General features: G+C 34.5%; 1 protein-coding gene and 1 long non-coding RNA gene across 6 annotated transcripts in view; one reads left to right on the forward strand and one right to left on the reverse strand.

Annotated features, from left to right (window-relative positions):
* The window catches only part of Myo61F (unconventional myosin 61F), a 37,258-nt gene extending 19,391 nt beyond the window's left edge, over nucleotides 1-17,867 (forward strand). For all 5 annotated transcript variants that reach the window (XM_077443528.1, XM_077443531.1, XM_077443529.1 and 2 more), the window contains 15 exons: nucleotides 9,123-9,264; nucleotides 9,700-9,815; nucleotides 11,265-11,335; nucleotides 11,423-11,814; nucleotides 12,071-12,283; nucleotides 13,998-14,257; nucleotides 14,329-14,498; nucleotides 14,631-14,785; nucleotides 14,859-15,141; nucleotides 15,218-15,449; nucleotides 15,529-16,040; nucleotides 16,885-17,222; nucleotides 17,287-17,387; nucleotides 17,473-17,575; nucleotides 17,654-17,867. In XM_077443528.1, coding sequence (XP_077299654.1) covers nucleotides 9,123-9,264; nucleotides 9,700-9,815; nucleotides 11,265-11,335; nucleotides 11,423-11,814; nucleotides 12,071-12,283; nucleotides 13,998-14,257; nucleotides 14,329-14,498; nucleotides 14,631-14,785; nucleotides 14,859-15,141; nucleotides 15,218-15,449; nucleotides 15,529-16,040; nucleotides 16,885-17,222; nucleotides 17,287-17,387; nucleotides 17,473-17,575; nucleotides 17,654-17,671 — 3,106 coding nt within the window. In that variant the 3' untranslated portion in view covers nucleotides 17,672-17,867. The remainder of the gene's footprint in view (nucleotides 1-9,122; nucleotides 9,265-9,699; nucleotides 9,816-11,264; nucleotides 11,336-11,422; nucleotides 11,815-12,070; nucleotides 12,284-13,997; nucleotides 14,258-14,328; nucleotides 14,499-14,630; nucleotides 14,786-14,858; nucleotides 15,142-15,217; nucleotides 15,450-15,528; nucleotides 16,041-16,884; nucleotides 17,223-17,286; nucleotides 17,388-17,472; nucleotides 17,576-17,653) is intronic.
* On the reverse strand, nucleotides 4,765-8,712 carry LOC143920605 (uncharacterized). The gene is made up of 3 exons (XR_013261360.1): nucleotides 8,433-8,712; nucleotides 8,179-8,379; nucleotides 4,765-7,892 (listed from the first exon to the last, which is right to left on the reverse strand). It is a non-coding gene; the product is annotated as an uncharacterized LOC143920605 (long non-coding RNA).
* Nucleotides 17,868-21,024: the final 3,157 nt, after the last annotated feature.

Consider the following 21,024-nt stretch of genomic DNA (forward strand, 5'->3'; position numbering starts at 1 on the left):
ACTTTCAACGGGAAATATGCTGCCATACAGTGTAAATTGTGTAATCCCATTCGTTAGGATTCAAGAAGGTTTTTACACCACTCGATTTTAATTGTATGAAAATTTCATAAATCATTTCTAATGCGAAAACACTCGCTGAATTAAATCGTATTCAAATTCGCTTACGTAACGAGGCGCTCTCGAATCAATTAAATTTCGCGTACAACGTACTCGTTATATTCGCATAATAAAAAGCGTACGCATTCAATGCTTTGAAATAAAATTAATCGTGTTTTTACAAACGTTCACAGATCGCACAAAAGAAAACCACTTTATATTGTGTATTGTTGAATTAACTGTGGGGTAATTTCACCGTTGATTTTTTTTTTTCATATAATCTCCGGAGTTTTATCGCCTCGATAGTCATAAATCATAATAATTAAAGATTTCAATAGAATAACTACCCAAGTGACATAAAATTGCACGCCGAGTACTTTTCCATGGTCGATTGACTACAAACAGTTATCAAATTATTTTAAATCTTAATTATGTAGATATATACATACTTACATACATATTTATGTGTGTAAGTATGTATGTATGTATTACCGCAATGTACACATAAACATGCAAGCTACTTGCCAGAAGCATACGAGCTACTATTAAAAGCACACACCTCTGTAGATAGTAATTAATTATTTATCTATAAATTCCCACCCTTATTCACTTCGTTTAAAGTTTCATATTTTCTATTAAATATGTATTTATATAACAGTTGCGTGCCGTAAAAATATCCCCGTTTTAATCGCACAGTCTTACTTACATGTGCGCGAGCAAGATACAAGGGGACTCGGTATGACGTCACCTACATAGTTCCCTAGTTTCGTGCTCACACACACGTGAGGCTGCGAGATAACAACAGGGATATTTCCGTGGTATGCCACTGGTATATTCCTTTGTAAAGTCCAATGCACTAAAAAAAGAATGGAAAGCTGGATTCTCAGCGTAACGAGGAGAAATAGGCGTCGGAATATGTGGCTATGAAGTATGAAAAGGGAAGTGGGTATAGTGGAGAAAGTGAAGAGATTGCTATAGTAATAATAAAAATCTCAAGGGAAAATACGTACTTTTGACTTTTGATTTGAACTGGACGACTACTTAGAGAGATTTGGAAGCTGAAAAGTACTACAAATGAAAGATAAAATACCCGACTATAGATTCCAATATTGATATTGAACAGATTGACAGATTTTGAGACATCGACCGAACAACACCAAGATCGATGCGGTGCAAACGATCGACAAGCGCCAGACAGACTGAACCACAGATTAACTGTACGTGTACCTTATGCGTGCGCACTGCTCGCACTTAAACTAAGCGAAATCTACCCGAAGTCCCGACATACCTACCCTGTATACGTTCTGTGCTTCTGATACTTTAGTTCCGAATTTTTCCTTATTAAAAACTCGCCAGAAAGATCCAACTCAATTTTAATAATTGCATCTGTGCACATCGAAAGATTACTCGTCATCTGATGTGCAATTTTTCATTCGTGAAGTCGAGAACTGCGTTTAAAGCAGCCATCCAGTTAATCTGTGGTTCAATCTGTCTGGCGCTTTTCGATCGTTTGCACCAAACCCCACCAAGATATAGAAAAATCGCGCGATTTAACAAACAGATATGTATATGTCCGAATCTCGAGCCAATCAACATTTTTTACCAGATTCGTGTTTACTGGGCATTGATCTATAAGAAAAGTCATATCTCGTCTCTGGACCAAAAAAAAGTCGTCATTTGTCGAACAGTGTAATTAGCCAGGAAGGCGCATTGGGTTTAATTAAAAATAACGAGATAAGCCAGGAAGGGAAATATATATGTACATATATTCATAAGTAGCTGACTTATTGGATTGAGTGCAGATATTGAAATTGCATTGTGGTTAGAAGACTAGACGATAACATTTGGTGTTCGAATGGTATTTAAGAGATTGTAAAAGGACGCAAAGAAGGTCACAAGTGACAAGAATAAAGAAACTTCAAGAACCAACAGCAGATATGGTTTCAATCAGTAGGATTCTCACTGAAAAGACCCAAAAATCTTAATGCAAAAACGTTTGTGCTAAAATAGGTCAACGGTTCACTTTTCTACAATGCTTCCATGTAATCCCCGTTCAAATTTTCACACGAATGGCGTGTCGCGTACGCTACCTCGTTCCATCTTCTACAAAACAATTGATTATGTACAGTAGATAATGGGCATTATCGACATTCGGAAATTTAGACACAAATTGCGCATCGAGACATGTTCTCGCCCACTGTCCTATTTTTAGGTCACAATCGATTTTTCTCGAACGATATGTGAGCTCACACATATCTATAATATACGCGAATAAGTGATGTATGATATAAAAATCTCATTACGCTTGAGTGGTGCAAATTTCAAGGACCCCACCCCCTCCTAACACCCACCCCAACCCCTCGATCGATCACGAGTCCTGGTCAGGTCAATACATTAAGATGGTATCGGTAAATAAACAAACTAAAGTCAGATGTATCATAATGTGTCACACGTTGCTAAGGATTATATTTGAATAATTAAATAGTGGTATATATACAGTGGCGGCTCGTCCATACGCACTGCGGTACTGCAGCACCCCTAAGGAAATTGAGAAAAATTTAATATTATTATATACATAAATGTATGTATATTATATGAAAATATCAATATTATTTAAGCGTGTATTAAGCTCGCCCGCACACCGATACATCCAATAATGATCATACATTGCGGTACTTATATCAGAAAGTGAGGCATCATTTATGATTTTGTGCAGTACGGTTTTCGATGGAATATGCCGAGTGGGCGAAGGAGGGGCGCGGGGGCAGCTAGAAGCTTGGTCCGTACTGCACTCCCAACAGTACACATTTCTTTTTGCGTTCGTGTGCGCGCCGCGCGCTCGACACGCTCCTGACTTTTCATTTCTTCTGCACCTTTTGTCTTTTCTTCTACACCTCTTACACTTTCTACGTTTCTTCACTTCCTTCTACACGTCACTTTAAGTATTTAAAATGGTATCAAAATCAAGAGAAGCAGCAATCTAGTAATATCGATGCATTTTCAATTAAAGAAAACTTAAAAAGTTAAAAACTACCTCTGAGCCAGAACGGTGTTTATCATCAATAAATAGAATAAATATATACATACATATATAAGAAACACAATGGTTCAAGAAAGATTGACGACTTTGTCTATGCTGTCAATTGAAAAAAAAAATGATTATGAACAGTGAAAAATTTAACGAAAAGGTGATAGGCGATATTTTTATAGGTGATATTTTATTATAGGTGATATTTTTTCAAGGAAAAAAGTTAAAAGAATCAATTTTTTAATGAAATAAAATACATATAATGTTTAGTTTTGATAATTTTGTTGTTAATAGTAAAATATAATCCAAATAAACATTTTTTTTATTTTTAATCAACCGCAGCACCCCCAGATATCTTATCCACGAGCCGCCACTGTATATATATATATGAATGTACGTACACCATGCATAATTCATGAACTCTGCAGAATTCACTAATTTCGTAAAATTTTGCCTGATTCATTAATTAAACTCACCCATCGCCGATTGCATGTATTAAGCAAAATAACTACCTAGAGGTCTATTCATATTGGCACAGCACAGGCCGGAAACTGCACGTAAACAGTAGTATTCTTGGATAAATTCTATATGGTAGGGATATTAATACCGGTTTACCGGTAAATCGTCAAAATTTCGCCATCTGTAATTACTGGAAACTATTTTGTCGCAAATTAAGTACATATACAGGCATATTATTACGTGAAAAATCGATGCAAATGGCGAATTGTAGTCTGGAATTTGTTTATTCTCAGTAGGGAACTGTTATAATAATAGAAGCACCCTTTGGAATACATTTCTTGTTTCAATACACGCGTACCGTTTCCATAACTACGCAATATTGTACGCGTGTGCGTATGCTAGCTGTCGCCTTTCATAAAACTTTCATATGCGATATTAATTGAATAATATGTTACTTAAATCATTAATTTACTTATAAAAATGTATCCCATGTTGTTTATTGTGTGTTTTTGAATGCATTGTGCAATTTTTAACGATGCACTTGCCCATTACCCTTGCCTAGAGAAGTTTTTATCGGACATTGTAAGTCGACCATCAAGCATCAAATACGACTGATGTTAAAATTATTTAGGAATGTCTGTGGACAATCGTCATTTGACAATAATATAACGTCTAAAGCCACTTCTATTATTATAACATTTCTCTGATTTTCAGTATTAAATGTGGCAATTTCAAATTGATAAATTCACTGGCAACACAGACCAACCAAATCGTAATAAATGCGATCAGACGGTTGTTTCAGTTATGATTCAAACTTTAAATAATATGATTGGTTAAGAATAAAAAATAAAATTTATATATTACTACTGGTGCTACCCGGCTTCGCTCGGTTAATGGAAATTAAATGAAAACCATGAAAAAAATCTTCATTTGTTTTTTTAATTAAATTTATTTGAATCTAAAAAAATAATATTATTTGACCTATCACAAATGTCTTTGACCAATCCGTCTCTTTCGAAATCCATACATTGCAACCTTAATTTCAAATTTAAATTTTTGAAAGTATAACCTGGATGACGCTATGCACTTAAAAAACTAGCTCACCGAGAGTGGAAAGAGCCAACTGCAGCTGAAATTAGACACCGAGTCGTAGACGTTTATACCTTTTGTTCGAAGATGAAGAAACTAGTTTTGCTTTTAAACATTGCAGTATATTTATGTGGGTGGGATATATACGTATACATATATATATAATACGAGGTGAATCCGGTCGTTCATTGTTTCCATATACGGCACGACTGAAAGTCGTGTTCGAAAATGAAATACCCCAAGGATTGACATTGACCGTGCGTGAGGTGAATTATGGCGAGCTTTTATAGACGTGTGGTGACCCTACTCGGACAAATTAACGAGTGGCATAATATGGCTCTCCTCTTACACAAAACGTCACATCGTTATCTAAATACAACCGCAATTATGTAATGGTCGCCATTCACGTCCTTACGTGCGTCCGTGAAATCGGTCACTTACGTACTTACTGCGATCTCCTCTTGTGCGCGGCGTGGGGGGAACAAGAGGAAGATGCGCTAGATTGGCGGTTATGAATAAAAGCGGCATTCATCTAATATTTATCTAAAGGACTCGGTGCAATTAGATTGTATGCCAAGTTAAAAGAGTGTAGCTCACTGCATAAGATTTGGTTACCAGTAGAAAGGTCTTGTGCTTAAATCCCAGCTGGAATCGAAAAATGTATTCAGTTTCAGCTCGGCGTATAAACGACCATCTTACAACAACCAATGAGGTCTCGCGACCCATCAACCAATGATCTCTCGCGCAGAGAGTACCCGATGAGTTGGTTTTGGTTCGTGCTTCATTCAGAGTTGGTAGGCCGACGTATCAAGTACAATAAATTACCTTTACCACTGCGTATTTCACTCCGATCTACACGTTCACGCTACAATAATGTAACGTAGAGATTGGGTAATTGGTGCTCGTGGACCGCTGTTTTACCATCACTAATTGCCTGATTGCGCGTTCGCGCCAAAAAGGCTTCGACGAATGAAAAAGTTGTATACAACAGCCAATAAGGCCTCGCGACCCATCGACCAATGACCTCTCTGTGCTTAGAGTACACGCTGTGTATAAATAAGCGGCGGTTTTCTTCCGTGCTTCATGCGGAGCTGGCTCGTCGACGGATCAAGAACAATAAACCACCTCTACTGTATTTTTCAACCCCTCTACACGTCTACGCTTCAATATGTTTGGATATGTACTGGTGTACATCCAAACTCTATGTACTAGTCAAATACTGGTGGCCCATTATATGTACGTTGATTCTGCTTTAGAGATTCTGAACATATGGAATTATAAGAAATTATAACAATTTTTTAATTAAGTCAAACAGAAATGATGTTTTTGTAACTGAAAATTGAACTTTCGACATTTTCAAATATAGGGGCTCATATAAGTTGCAAGTAGCAATTGTTTTTTGACTTAAAGTTGATTGTAAAGGTGTGTTTCCAGATTTCACGTAAGATGCGTACATAAATCCACACAGGCTGCTATTCAAGCACAGTAAAGTAGTCAGTGGAAGCTCGTCTATATGGGCTGCGGGGCTACAGCCCTCCCAGTATAGTAGAAATGCATGCTATTTTTGCCGTCCATAAGGGCTGCAGACCTCCCAATATAGTACATATGCATGCTATTTTTGTCTGCATTTGATCACCGGTATGGTCAACGAGCTACTACAGTCCGATTAATCTCTGCCCCCCCCCCCCTATGAATTCTCACGAGCCGCCACTGAAAGTAGTTTTGAAAGTTTAAGATGAAGATAATATCGCATTAAAAAACTTACATTGTCGAGTTATAAGTGCATGTCTTATTACACACATCAGATCAGTGAAGTGACTTGCATGGCAACTTGAGTGGCTTTATTCTCAACTTTTAACATACCCTTACCGTGCTTGAGTTGGTTGAGTCTTTCTGTCGCTGGAGAATTCGAAAGGTCGACGTCCCACAGTTTAATGTTCGCAAGATATATAACACAAACGACTTCACGCGGAATACATTAATAGCATTAGCACAAGAATAAGTCATAAAAACAGCGTCAAATTAAATTTTTTCACTTCAGTACTTACACAAAACGTGTGATCAAAAAATACTGAGAATGCAGGTATGGCAAAAAAAATTAAACAAATTTAAAAAAATCGTATTAACCACTTAATCGTCACGCGTTTGTAGGAACCGATTTGATTATTTTATTATGTGTTTAATGCCAACCCTTGATACTGTTGCGTAGGGGTGGGTGGAGGATCCAAGTAAAAGGCCAAAGTCGCTTCACAGCATTTATTGGTGATTAAGGAGATCCACGCACATCCCATGCTCCGTCCAGAAAGTCTTGATATCGCCTAAATACCCGTTTATAAAAGACAGGTCACTCCCTGCATCTTCGACGTCCGGTTACTTCCCCATTGTTTAGTCACGTACCCGGATATGAAGTCCCACGCTTTCACGTTGTCAGTTTTAAGAATTCTAGTGGGAAGTGGCTAGGTGCCGTCACTGACCGCTAAGTCCATCCATTGTTTAGCCAACTTGCACTTAGTCTGGAGATAATCCTCGAAAACCAATTATAACGGTCGCAAGAATGCGACTTTATATCAAGTTCCCTTTATATCAAGTGCACGAATGCGTGCACCAGGTTTCTAGCTTTGAATGTGATGTCTCGTTTTCGCTCCTGAGATAATCAGGTCGATCTAGGGTTAAACGTAATGAATATTAATCTGGAAATCGTGGTCGACACGAACTGGCCGTTTCATTGAGAACAATGACTTCTTTCCGCATTGACTAAATGGAACTTTCGCGATGGTGATGTAACGCTTCGTTTAGCGCGATTAGTAAAGGTACGTTTTACAATCACTTGTATAAATAAAATAATCGACTTGAAAGCTTTTGCGCCCTTGCCCATTGTGCCTATAACTGGGACAAGGGCAAGGCTTTGATGGAACTTTTGATTTTTTTTTTAATTCAGGGAGTGTTTAAGTAACGGTCAAATTTTTGAAGAAAAGTTTCGTTTACAAAATATTTCTAATACTAAATTAAAGGTGTGAAATTTTTCTAATAATAAAGGTGGTGCGATTTGCTGTATTAGTTGAGGTTAAGAGAGTGCATTAAGTGCGAGTGATGATATATGTACATATGTATAGTGGATACATACACGTAAAATTATCAAAAAGGTCTACTTTAAAAAATTAAACATGTACATATGTATATGTCACAGTGAAATTATATTTCAAGTGAAAATATATTTTCACTGACGTTTCAGTGAAATCATAACCAGTTACATTTTCAGGGTTGGTTTTATTCATTTTAGATTAGATTGTTAGGGTTGGTATTATTTAAGGGTTAAGATAGGTTAGGTTAGGTAAGGGTTGGCTATATTCATTTAAGATTGGGTTGTTAGGGTAAAATTTATAGAGTTTTAAACGTTGTAAATTCATTGTTTGATACATTTTCACTGCTTGAATTAGTGAAAATATATTTTCAGTAGTGAAATATATATGTAGGTATATATAGTATATAGAGGGTGTATATGTTACAGTCAAAGTGTATTTTCAGTTGTAATATATTCCAACTGGCAGTTTAGGTCATTAATATTCGAATACAATTCAACTAGTAAATTATATCTCAAGCGCAAATAGACTTTCAACAATGTGCGCCAGTTGGAATATAACAGGTGAGTTTTGAAAGCTCTGATGTTTTTACGAAGGCCTTAGAATTCAATAATGCATTCATATTTGCTAGATATTACGAATTAAAGTAATGAGTAATGAGTTCAAAACAAAAATGTGACTTTCCAATTAAATTTACTAGTAGAGTGACGTTTTCACAAAAACCTAATCTCTCCATCTAATGTGGTATCAACTTACAGTTGAACTGTATTTTCAGTTGAAATATATATTTTTTTCCGGTTGGAATGTAATTCGCCAATTAACTTACATACACTTACTTAAATATATTACAACTGAAAATACACTTCAAGTATAACGGTAGTTGGTACCAGGTTAGATGCAATATATTACAACTAGTCAAAACATATTACAACTGGAAGATACACTTCCAATGTAACGTATAAAAAAAGAAAAAAGTAAAATTTCCAAACGCTTATAACCAGATAAATAATAATAGAAGTATAAAAATGTTGTTATTATATATAAAATTTTTGAAATGTGAAAATAAATTTTAATCAAACTTTAAGAATATTTGGTTACATTTATGATAATTTAAATACGTAGTTGCATAATGTTTATGTAATAACGTTATATTTATGAATAATAATTGATATTTTAATATTATTCGGATGGGTGACGGAAGATCGCACCTACCGTTAAGTACCCAAAACTAATTATTATAATTAAATATATTTATTTTTAATTTAAATTGATAGTTTTTAATTGAGAATTCACTACCACTTACAACATTACTTTAATGTGAAACGAATCAATTACATATTTATTAATAATTATTTTTATTTTTATTGCAGAGTTCCAAAACCCACCATGGAGAAAAACTTGCACAATCGTGACGTGGTTGGCGTGCAAGATTTCGTCCTATTAGAAAACTTCGAAAGTGAAGAAGCTTTCGTTGACAATTTGAAGAGGCGATATAAAGAAAATTTAATATACGTAAGTATGATTTTACACCATTAGATAAAGAAAATTTAAATATTTTTTATATCAGCTTTTAATAACAATGTAATAATCGAAAAACGATATGCTGAATCACACCATTTGCAGTTTTAATGCATTTCCTTTAAAAATTCAAGTAAATTTACCATTAATTGAACTTTATTACGTATATAATATATTGTACAATAAAAAGTCGCAAATTTTGAGCATTTCAAGGTCTACACGTATCCTTACGAAACTAAATTACTTTATTACGTATTATGAATATTATTGCAATTACTAATTATCTTGCCAATTTTATGGAGGAAGCAAAGTAAAACGACTGGGGTGGGGCTAAAATGTTAAAATAAAAATAGAAAAAATTGTTTTGAGATAAATTATGAATACATATGTATGTATATACATCAATGTAATTTTTTAATGTAATTATAGACATACATTGGACAAGTATTAGTTGCTGTAAATCCTTACAAAAACCTACCAATATATGGACCAGCGGAAGTCAAAGAATATTCAAGAAGCCATTTCTTTGAAGCTCCCCCACATATGTAAACATTTCATTTATTTTATTATTTTAAGATTTTTATTATTATATTATAGAAGCCGAAATTATCTTTGATTTCTGAGCCTAAATGATATTCCGTCATCCATCCGAGTTCATTTTTGAAAAATAGATCATTCATCAATACATATAATATTTCATAATAAAACTTAAAAAGGCAAAGTAAAAATAAAGAGGTCAATACGTTTGAAAAAAAAATACGAATTTACAAATGATATTGTTAATTGTGATCAATTTCATAGTTCTAAATACTTTAATTCATCTTTACTTTGAATTTAAGCTTTTAATTAAATCAATTATAAATTCAACTACGTAAAACGACGATATGTATGTACATATGTATATGTACTGACATATCCGATTGACTTTTAATGATTGTGACAATAAATTATTTCGCAACATAGCAATTATAATAAAATGTATATACCGGAAATCGCCAGTAGATCCAAGATTCGACAAATTAATTCCGGCATCTTAATTTGCAATTGAACACACAAGCTCATTTAAATATTTTAATTTACATTTTTTTTTTTTTTATTTAAACTGTGCACACTCATTGTGATAAAAAATAATGATTTTATTTACGCGAACCGATTGTAAACAAATCCGCAAATTTTAATAAATCGCGATAACGTCTGATCGGTCCAACAAACGGGACTCGAACTGTACTTTAATGCACTTATTGCACAATTCGATTAAATGTTGCGAAAGCGAACTGTATTTTATTTCCGTTTTATATTTATTAAATTATAATTAAATATTTGATAATAACGTATTATGTATGTACATAAAAATACTATATTTTTACATATTCGAAAGCCAAATAATCTTTTAATCTTAGACCAGTTAAAATTTTCTATATTTGATATTATTTTATTATGATTTTTTTACACGATCGAATGATTTATTTTAAACAATAATTAAATATGAGATTTATACGATTTTTTTCAGATATTATTAAACATACATATGTACAACATACATATGATAAAAACATACATATGTACATATCGATGACTTGGTGCACAGATATTGTATGTCCATTGTTGAATTTTATCGAATTTTAAGTTTGTAGATGCTGGAATAATTCAGATTTTTCCTTTCATGGAATTCGATACAAATTCAAAAGAGAGCCTTCTAAAAACTAAAAAAATCGATACAAATTCAAAAATGGACATACAATATCTGTGCACCTAGCCATCGATATGTCGTTCTAATATGTATACATATGTATGTGTATATAAAAATTAATCAAACATATGTAATAATATGGAAACATTTCAACCATAAATTTATATCGTTGACGGAATATTGAGCTTTGGATTCAAAATTTTCTATAAAATTCCCAGATTTTATTAATGAGCAATTTCGAAAATATTTATTTTTACTAGCCTCTTATTTACAAGGTTTTTATTAGTTTTTTTTTTATTTTTAGATATGCCATTGCTGATAATGCTTACCTTTCATTGAAAGATGAACATAGAGAGCAATGTATATTGATTTCAGGTAATTGTTAATATTGTAACAAAGTAAAACTTCAGAAGGTACATACATATATGATGCATGTTATTTTATAAAATTTTGACTTCACAGGTGAGTCAGGTTCTGGTAAGACCGAATCATCGAAGAAGATCATCGAATACATCGCAGCCAGAACAGAACATTTAAGAAACGTGCACGTGGTCAAAGAGAAACTGTTGCAGAGCAATCCAGTATTGGAATCTTTCGGAAACGCCAAGACCAACAAGAATGAAAACTCCAGTCGTTTCGGAAAATATATGGACATCCAATTCAACTACGAGGGAGGTCCAGTTGGAGGGAATATTATCAATTATCTCCTGGAGAAATCCAGGGTTGTCAGTCAGGTCCAGGGAGAGAGAAACTTCCACATATTCTATCAACTGCTAGCTGGTGGTGATGCCAACACTTTAAACCGTTTGAAGCTTGAAAACAATCCGGAAATGTACAATTATACTAAAGACTGTGTAAGTATATATTTATATAATATCTAGTCTTTAAAAATAAATTTAGAACATGTATTCGATGTCTGATTATATCAAAGAGTACCTCACTATGATTATTTTTATTTAAAATATGTCGAAAGGTTATGATATTGCATCAGTGTATTTATTTTAATATTTCAGAAAACATACCTATCCGTTTCTGTGGGCGATGTGATGTTTTTTAGTTTAAATAATATTAATTTCAATGAATTAAAGGTTTGTAATTGTGAATTTTCAGGGAAAGAATGACACATTAAAGTCCAAAGATGGAACTCAATTCAAAGCAGTCTTAAAAGCCATGGACACGATTGAGATCGGCAAGAAAGATCAAGATGAAATATTTGATATAATCGCCAGTATTCTTCACATCGGCAACATCAAGTTTGTGATCAACGAAAATGGCAACGCTGAAGTTTTGAACCATGACGCTAATACTGAAAATATTGCCAAGGTAAATAAATTAACGCTTAAACACTGTGTGGATCATTGCTTAGGCATCAAAAATCAGCTTCTATTTTGATCCATTTTAATAATAATAATATTGTAATACATATAAATGGAGGTAGACTGACCTTTTAATAGCTGTAGCGGCTCTACGACATGGTCGAGTTTCGGTTACCATCCTGCGAGTTGGGACCAACTCGGCCGCGTTCAGAGTTGCTACCATCACTTCCTCTTCGGTTGCCAGAATAAACACCAGTGGCGGCTCGTCCATATGGGCTGCAGTCCCCCCAGTACAGTACAAATGCATGCTATTTTTGTCGTTTACATAGGCTGCGGACTGCAGACCTCCCAGTATAGTACATATGCATGCTATCTTTGTTTTCATTCGATCGCCAGTTTGGTTAACGAGCTACTACAGCCTGATTTATCTCTGCAGCCCCACCACTATGAATTTTCACGAGCCGCTACTGATAAACACACGTGCATTAACAAGCCAGTCGTCTCATTCGTTCCATTCCCTAAAGCAGAGCATCGTAACCTTTGGATATTCGCGGCACACATTGTTTATGACTCGTCGAGTTTGTCAACTACGTGCATACATATGTACTTCATCGGCAGTCGCTAGTTATTTCGTATATGCATAGGGACAAAACATCGGTTTTCTCCCTCACACGCGATCTCACTCGCACGCATTAGGCCGAAGTGCTGTTCGGAGAACACATATTACCGCGGTGCACAGGTTACGATGCTCTGCCCTAAAGAGCTACCGATTATCAGGTTGTAGCTTCCTCTCTGCAGTTTGTGTCGGGTCATGTGGTGCAATATGGTCTTCGGTCAGAGCTGGCGGGCGTCATGTCAGCAGATGATTTCTTAATCGAATATTATAGAGAACTCTGTCAGAAATTTTCCCTGGCAGGCGGAAGTAGGAATGATTTGACACTCTTAACCGAGATACGGAGCATTGCACTTACAACAGTCAATATAAATGTTTTGTAAGCCGTAGACAGGCCCAAGCCTACCATATGTACAAATATGTGCAACGCACACAGGCGGTCGAAATATAAAGGCGGCCGAATGAAACGAGAGTCGAAAAAATTATATTCCTTAAAAAATACTTGTGGATTGCTGTTGCAAATTACAACTTCAAACACACCTGAATATACATAATTCGGGGAAATAACGGGATAGCAGGTATAGCTTCGGTCCGCATAGAGCTAGGTCTTTTATGTTCTATTATCTTTGCGACTGCCAGATGTATTTCTTCAATGATGCTGAATATTGGTTGGTCATCGAAAGAACAATGTCCTAGATGTGGGATTGGGGGTAAAAACACTATATTTTCATGAATGAATAGAGTGCCGTAGCAACGTATGTAAATTGTCAAAAATTATTTAAAATTGACCAGCGGTCAAGACCGATCATCAAATTTAAGCATATTAACAATAGAATATAAATTAGTGAATGAAATAAACTTTGATAGCGAAATAGCGGGCTATGATAACACCAAAACACGAAAAATTCAACTTTTTTGGCTTTTGTGGTCTTTAACTCAAAATCTAGTATTGTTGTGCTCAAAGTGAGTATTGGAATCAATAGTCAGATGTTTTTTCTATTGATTGTGATTTTTTATTGTTTTAAAAATCTTATTTTTCTACTTTTCTTTATACTTATTTATCTGTTAATATTTGTATATAATGATAATTTTCATTGCAATCTTACAGCTGTTGGGATGTAATCTTAATCAACTGCGGGATGCGTTGACGCATCGGACTATCGATGCTCGTGGAGATGTTGTCACCAGCCCGCTAAGCGGGGAGTTGGCTCAGTTTGCCCGGAACGCTCTCGCTAAAGCCATTTACGACCGTTTATTCACGTGGTTGGTGTCTAAGCTGAACTCTTCTCTACAACCTACTGAGAGAAATATCAATCCTGTGATTGGAATTTTAGATATTTACGGTTTTGAAGTCTTCAAGAAGAATAGGTTTGTATTTTTAATTAATATTTTTTGATTTAGATGTTGTACATGGTGTATTTTATGATTATTGTTTTTAGTTTTGAACAATTTTGCATTAACTTTTGCAACGAAAAGCTTCAACAACTTTTCATTCATCTGACACTCAAGTCGGAGCAGGAGGAATACTTGAGAGAAGGAATAGTTTGGGAACCAATTAAGTTTTTCAACAATCAGATTATTTGCGATTTAATAGAAGAAAAACATAAAGGTAAAATGTAATAAAAACTTTTTTTGTCAAATTGTTTGACAAAAAAATGTATACAAACATAAATTTTTATTAATTTCAATTCTTTTAACGCTTTTATTAAATGTTATTGTATTATTATTATTGTCATATCAGGAATCATAGCCTTCATGGATGAAGAATGTTTGCGTCCGGGAGTTCCGACTGACTTAAGTTTTCTTGCCAAAATGAACAAACATCTAGCTTCGCACGATCATTTCATCGGTCACATGAAGGCCGATCTTAAAACTCAAAAAAGCATGGGAAGAGATGTATGCATTGTTCTTTATACACATTTTAACATAAAGCTTCTTTTAAATAAATAAATTTGAACGTATTTTATAGGAATTTTGCTTGGTTCATTATGCCGGAGACGTGACCTACAACGTGACGGGCTTCTTGGAGAAGAACAACGACTTGTTATTCAGAGACTTGAGAGAGGTGATGTCTCAAAGCACTAATTCCATTGTAGCAAAATGCTTCTCGAACACGGAATGGCAGAATAAAAAGCGACCTGACACTGCGGTTACTCAATTCAAGAACTCGCTCAACGACTTAGTGAAAATTTTGATGGGAAAAGAGCCTTCCTATGTCAGATGTATCAAACCGAATAATTTACAAGTTGGAGGTAATTTAGAAATATATATTTAGCACACAGCCTTAGCGTAATGATTACATGAATTTTAATACATTGCTAATTTTAGGTCAATTCGACGATAAGGTTGTAACACATCAGGTTAAATATTTGGGCTTAATGGAAAATTTGAGGGTAAGACGAGCTGGATTTGCGTACAGAAGACCTTATGAACTATTTCTGCAACGATACAAGTGTTTGTCGAAGGCTACGTGGCCAAATTACAGAGGATCGCCTAAAGACGGTGTAAATGAACTTATAAAGGCACTCAAATATGGAGAAGATGAATATAGAATGGGAAAGTATGTGCTTTTCCCTTTAAATCCATTGGATTTCAGTCAATAAGAGCAGTTAAAAGATTTAAACATTGCTTTTTTTCAGTACTAAATTATTCATTCGTTTCCCTAAAACCCTATTCAATACCGAAGATGCTTTCCAAGCGAAGAAGAACGACCTTGCTGCTATCATTCAATCACATTGGAAAGGATTGATGCAGCGACGACGATTTTTGATCATGCGTCGATCAGCAATCGTGATCCAAAAGTGGGTGAGACGCTTTTTAGCTCAACGCGAGCGAGAAAGGAGAAAAAAGGCCGCCGAAACGATAAGGAGATTCATCAAAGGCTTCATCACTCGCAATGGTCCACCAAACGAAGACAACAAGAACTTCATCGAAATTGCAAAATCCCACTGGCTCAAAAAGTTGGCTACGAGCTTGCCTAAGCATGTCCTTGACAAATCTTGGCCGCCATGTCCGTTTGCTTGTAAAGAGGCTTCCGAGCATTTGCATCGGATGCATTGCAATCATATAGCACGCAAATACCGTCTAGCTTTAGATCCGAAGAAGAAGAAACAACTTGAAATGAAAGTCATGGCCGAATCACTATTCAAAGGTAAAGGAAATATATACGTAATATTATTATTATTTGGTCGTATTATTTATTATTATTTGAAAGTATTATTTGGTCGGATAGTACCGATCGGCTAATATATCTATATGACTACTTTTACTCCCAATATTTACTTTTTTGATTTGATGTTGTAAGGCAGGGAAGGTATGTTGACAGTATCCCGGCCCAACACATGTTGTGTAGTTTGTAAGAGGATCGTTTATTTTTGTTCAATTGTTACAATGGTAATTGTATATACGAAGAGGTTGAGCTTCGGAGAAGTGAGCTGGTTGAACTCCAGAGGTTCACTCTGGTGTTGGGAGCTGGTGCGTCGCTTTATATACGTTCTGGCTTGAAGCGTGCCGCGTGCAGATGCTTTGTCTTCTTTTACATGATACGTGTGTTAGGGACACGTGTTGACCTGTTTTCGAGGCACGTGTGTTCGGTACACGTGTGGTTTATAGCTGTGGGGTCAGCGCCAGGACGTCGTTCGTTTGAGAATGCGGGCATGTGCCACGCGTAAATGACTTTTCAGACATGTGTTACGGTTGCCTGATGACATCACTGTTGGGTTTCGTTCGTTTTACGATCGAGCGATGAACTCTTTCTTCTGGAATGGTCGAAGGGGACGTTGCCCTTGAGTTATGCAGGTTTGTACAGGATCGATGATGAGATCACTGGTTTTGATTCGTAATAGCACAAGTCGTGCTAGATTCCTACAATGTCATCGTGATCTTCAATCCAACCATATAATAACTAAGAAAAATAAGCCTATTGATTAATGATAACAAATAAGTCAATTTCTTACATATGTATTTATTATAAATATTTTTTTTACTATATTCAGGTAAAAAGAAGAGCTATCAAAAGAGCCTTGGACCTTGGTTCCAAAACGAAAGAGTGTCATCGATACAGCTGCCTCTCATTCAAGGATTCACCGGCAGCTCTATGCCGAAAGACGAAACATTGCAATACTCGACTGAAGTCATCAAGTACGACCGTAAACAGTACAAGCCGAGAGATAGAGTATTGCTGGTCACCAACAAAGCCATGTACCTCTTAGACGGAAAGAAAGAGTTTAAGCTTAAGCACAGACTACCTTTGGATGTATTAGAACACGTCGTCACGAACGAGACTGACGGACTTTTGATGGTCAAAATTCCACCAGCGTTGAAAAAAGACAAAGTAATTTGACATTCTTTAATATAAATACTAATACTGTAGAAATGTATTCATAAATATTTTACAGGGTGATTTGATTTTGTCGGTGCCGCATTTAATCGAAGCTGTGATAAAAATCTTAGACATCACTAAGAAAACTAGTTCTTTGTCTATCGTCGACACTGGATCGTAAGCAATATACTTTTGTTCATTTATATTGGGAACACTAGAAAAATTTTAATTCTAAATGTTTTTTTTTTATTTTTATTTTTAGAATTACCCATAGCCTAGTCAATGGAAAACAGGTGGGTTTGATTGAAGTTAAAACAGGAAACCCTGCGAGCATAGCTCGAGCAAAAAATGGACATTTGCTTGTGGTAAATTTATATTAAATGTAAAATTAACAATTTATATATTAATACTAATTAATTCAATAATTAATTTTGTATTTATAGGTCGCAGCAACGCCTTGAAGATTTCATATTGAAAAAAATAAATCCTATGAATGCCATATTAGGCTAACTTAAAAATTACTTCTTTTAATATATTTTTATTATATTGTTATTATTCTTTTTTTTTTTGTTAAATGCTTCCATTTTTACTATACTTTTAAATGTAATATACTTAATAATTTATTATATTAAAAAAATAAACAATTGACTTGAGTACAAATGTTTGTCATTATTTAATAAACATTTAAAAAATTTTAATCCATCATCCAGATCTGCTGAAATTTGAAAAATATGTCTTTTTAATTAAGACTTTTTTTGTTATTGTGCTTAAATCTTAAAATATTATCATGGATCTTTATCTTTAAGTTGCCATTTTCTATTTTTGAGTGATAAATGATCCGGGGTCTTGTATTACTTTATATGCTTCAGCCTTCAGCTAATCTGTTTTGTGCTGGGTCATTATTTGGGGAGGGGTGATTTTTTTCTCCCCCTCAATTTGACCAGGCCAAAAACGGTTCAGTGATTATTCCGCACAAAGCGATCTCGCACACGTCACTAAAATCTCAATCACGGAACATTTGGCAACCGAAAATGCCATCCATCGAGAGTTAATCGCATGAACTATCATACTAACGAGAACTCAAAATGTGCGAAATAGTCTGTTTACCGCCAAAAACATGCATGTCATGAATCTTGAATCTGTCATGAATCTTAATAAAATCAATTACTCTTCACTAAAAGTTAGGAGTTTTGGGACCAGAAGAAATTGTGAAGTTTAAGTTTGTCAATCAGAAGCTTCTTCTAAAAAAAGTTTTTTAAAAAATGACCATAAACTGCCCATCTTTCGCCCCCACCCCCCCTCCTTAGAAAAAGCTGAAATTAATTCCCTGCTTGTGGGATGTACTTAGAATACATTTATATAATATGATTTATGTATGTATTATTTTTGAAGCTCACTTTCTCATCTCGTATTGTTGCAATTTGTAATGTTTGTAAATCCATCGGTAAATGTGTTTATTTACTTACCGAACGCTATAGTTTTCAGTATTTCGTGAGAATTTCGACTAATCGAGAGTGTCATTTATGTCTTGGTGTGTCCTCCAAAATGTGTTTGCCTAGAAACTATAACATTCGTCGCTGTTTACTGTTTTTATTTAAATATAATAGAACTGCTTACTTCGCGTTTAAATTTGTTAATTGCTTGTATGGGAAACATTCCGTGTCATATTTTACGTGTAAAGAATGGTTTATTAAATTTCGATCGGGTAATTTCGAATTATCAATCACAACATCTACAAAAACACTAAAATTATTCGATTTCCGTCGTTTGAGCGAATTGTTAGAAACCGAACCACATTTGTCGTCTGAAAATATAGCGGATATTTTCAGCATCGGCAGCACAACGGCGCGTCGTTATTTAACAAAGATCGGAAAAGTTTGGAATCCAGAATTGAAGCGATGGGTGTCTCTCAAGTCTTCTGTGGAGGAAGGTAATGTTTATTCAAACAATTTTTATAACTTTTATTCTATACGTTGTAAGGTCTGTTCATACCTATCCAGCACGACCCGTATCCTGCAGGTGTCCTGCAAGTGCGGATAGTATTCTTAGGTACATTATATGGACGTATTCATACTCCATTCGCGCATGCGCATTTACGCATTCATGCGCGTCCATATAGAATGTACTAAAGAATACTGTCCGTACTTGCAAGATACTTGCAGGATTCGGGTACATTGTATAAATACGTTGTATAAGTACGTTGCGTTTCCGGATATAAAATTGTATTCTATACCTACATTCGTCAACTAAATAAAATTATATTTAATTTTTTATTAACAACAATGAACAATAAGATACCTGTTATGGTGCTTACGGACTAAACCAACGACGATTTTGGGCCAACTTTTTAACCAGCAGGATAAAACCAGTAGCGTACAAAATATTGAAATAAAAATTAAATTAAAAAATTGAAATTAAATATCAAAATTAAGCTAAAGAGCGAGATTGAGCTAAAATTAGATCATCGTTGATGTTTTGAATTACAACAATGTTTTGAATTACGACGATACGCATTTAAAACCAGAGAAATATTATAATTTCATCTTGTTATTATTTCTTAAAAGTCGTCACGATATGTTACTATATTTCGACCGTCGATAATCGATAAAAAAAAACAATTCATAAAAAAACGCGGTGTCGGATGTCGGCGATTTGCCAAAGGGTTTTTTTCTTTCGTCGAAATAAAATTAATAATCACACATTATCCGATAAATTTTACCTCTGAAATGATTTAATTACTTGATTTATTTCGACGAGAGAAACAATTGAAGAATAAAAAAATCCGTTTGATGTGACCCACAACACCCCGGGTAAGCAAAAATCGTTGGATCACCCATACTAATACATGATATATTCTCAGTAACTGTGCTTTACGGGGAAGTAAAAATAATAATTCTTTGATTTTTTTTCGATCTTAGTGCGTATCTTCGTAAGTCAAAACATCTTAAGTCGAGGATTACCTGTATGTGATTGTTGATGATCTAATTTTAGGTCAATCTCGAAAATTTGTTTAAATTGTGCATGTTCTGTTTTAACTTTCAATATTTAATTTTAATTTTAATATAATGATTATAATTTTATTTTGATACTTGAATTTAATTTTAATATAATAATAATAGTTTTAATTTTGATATTTAATTTCAATTTTTAAATTTAATTTTTATTTCGATATTTTGTACGCTACTGGTTTTAAAAGTTGGCCTGTGGGCCGTTCGTTGGCTTGGTGCGTACGCACCATTAGATTACTGATAACTTTTTGTACCCTCGATAGTGTTCTAGTTCATTATTAATTGATTCGCAATATAGTATGTATACCAGTATACGTTGGTTTAAATCACAATAGCAAACAACAGTATATCCTTTTCCTTAAGCAAATGCAGAACAATCACTTTCACTAGATCGCGAAACTTATCATGTTTTCAATATTCAATGGAGGAGATTGTTCTAAATCGAGTTTATATGATTCGTGATCTTGGTGTACTTTTTGACATTTGTTGTCAATAAGTCTAACTAATTATTAACATTTGTAGCCTGACAATCTTATATGTTGTCTAATTTCAATTTTTGTCTTTACAATTCTTTTGTGAGGTCCATTTTGGAGTTTAACTGCATAATTTGGTCACCTAAAAAAAATAAATTATATTAGTTTATTGGAAAAAGTTCATAAAAAATTCTAACGGTTTCTCTATTATAAAATGTATGAATACTTGGTTATATCCAAGAAAATATATTTGGGGAATGACAGGCTTAGTCAGTCTCGAATCTCGTCGTCGTATTTTATTATTACGACACATGTTCCTTGTTCTTCGTGGAA

Source organism: Arctopsyche grandis, chromosome 12 (genome assembly GCF_051622035.1).
Source record: "Arctopsyche grandis isolate Sample6627 chromosome 12, ASM5162203v2, whole genome shotgun sequence".
NCBI lineage: Eukaryota > Metazoa > Arthropoda > Insecta > Trichoptera > Hydropsychidae > Arctopsyche > Arctopsyche grandis.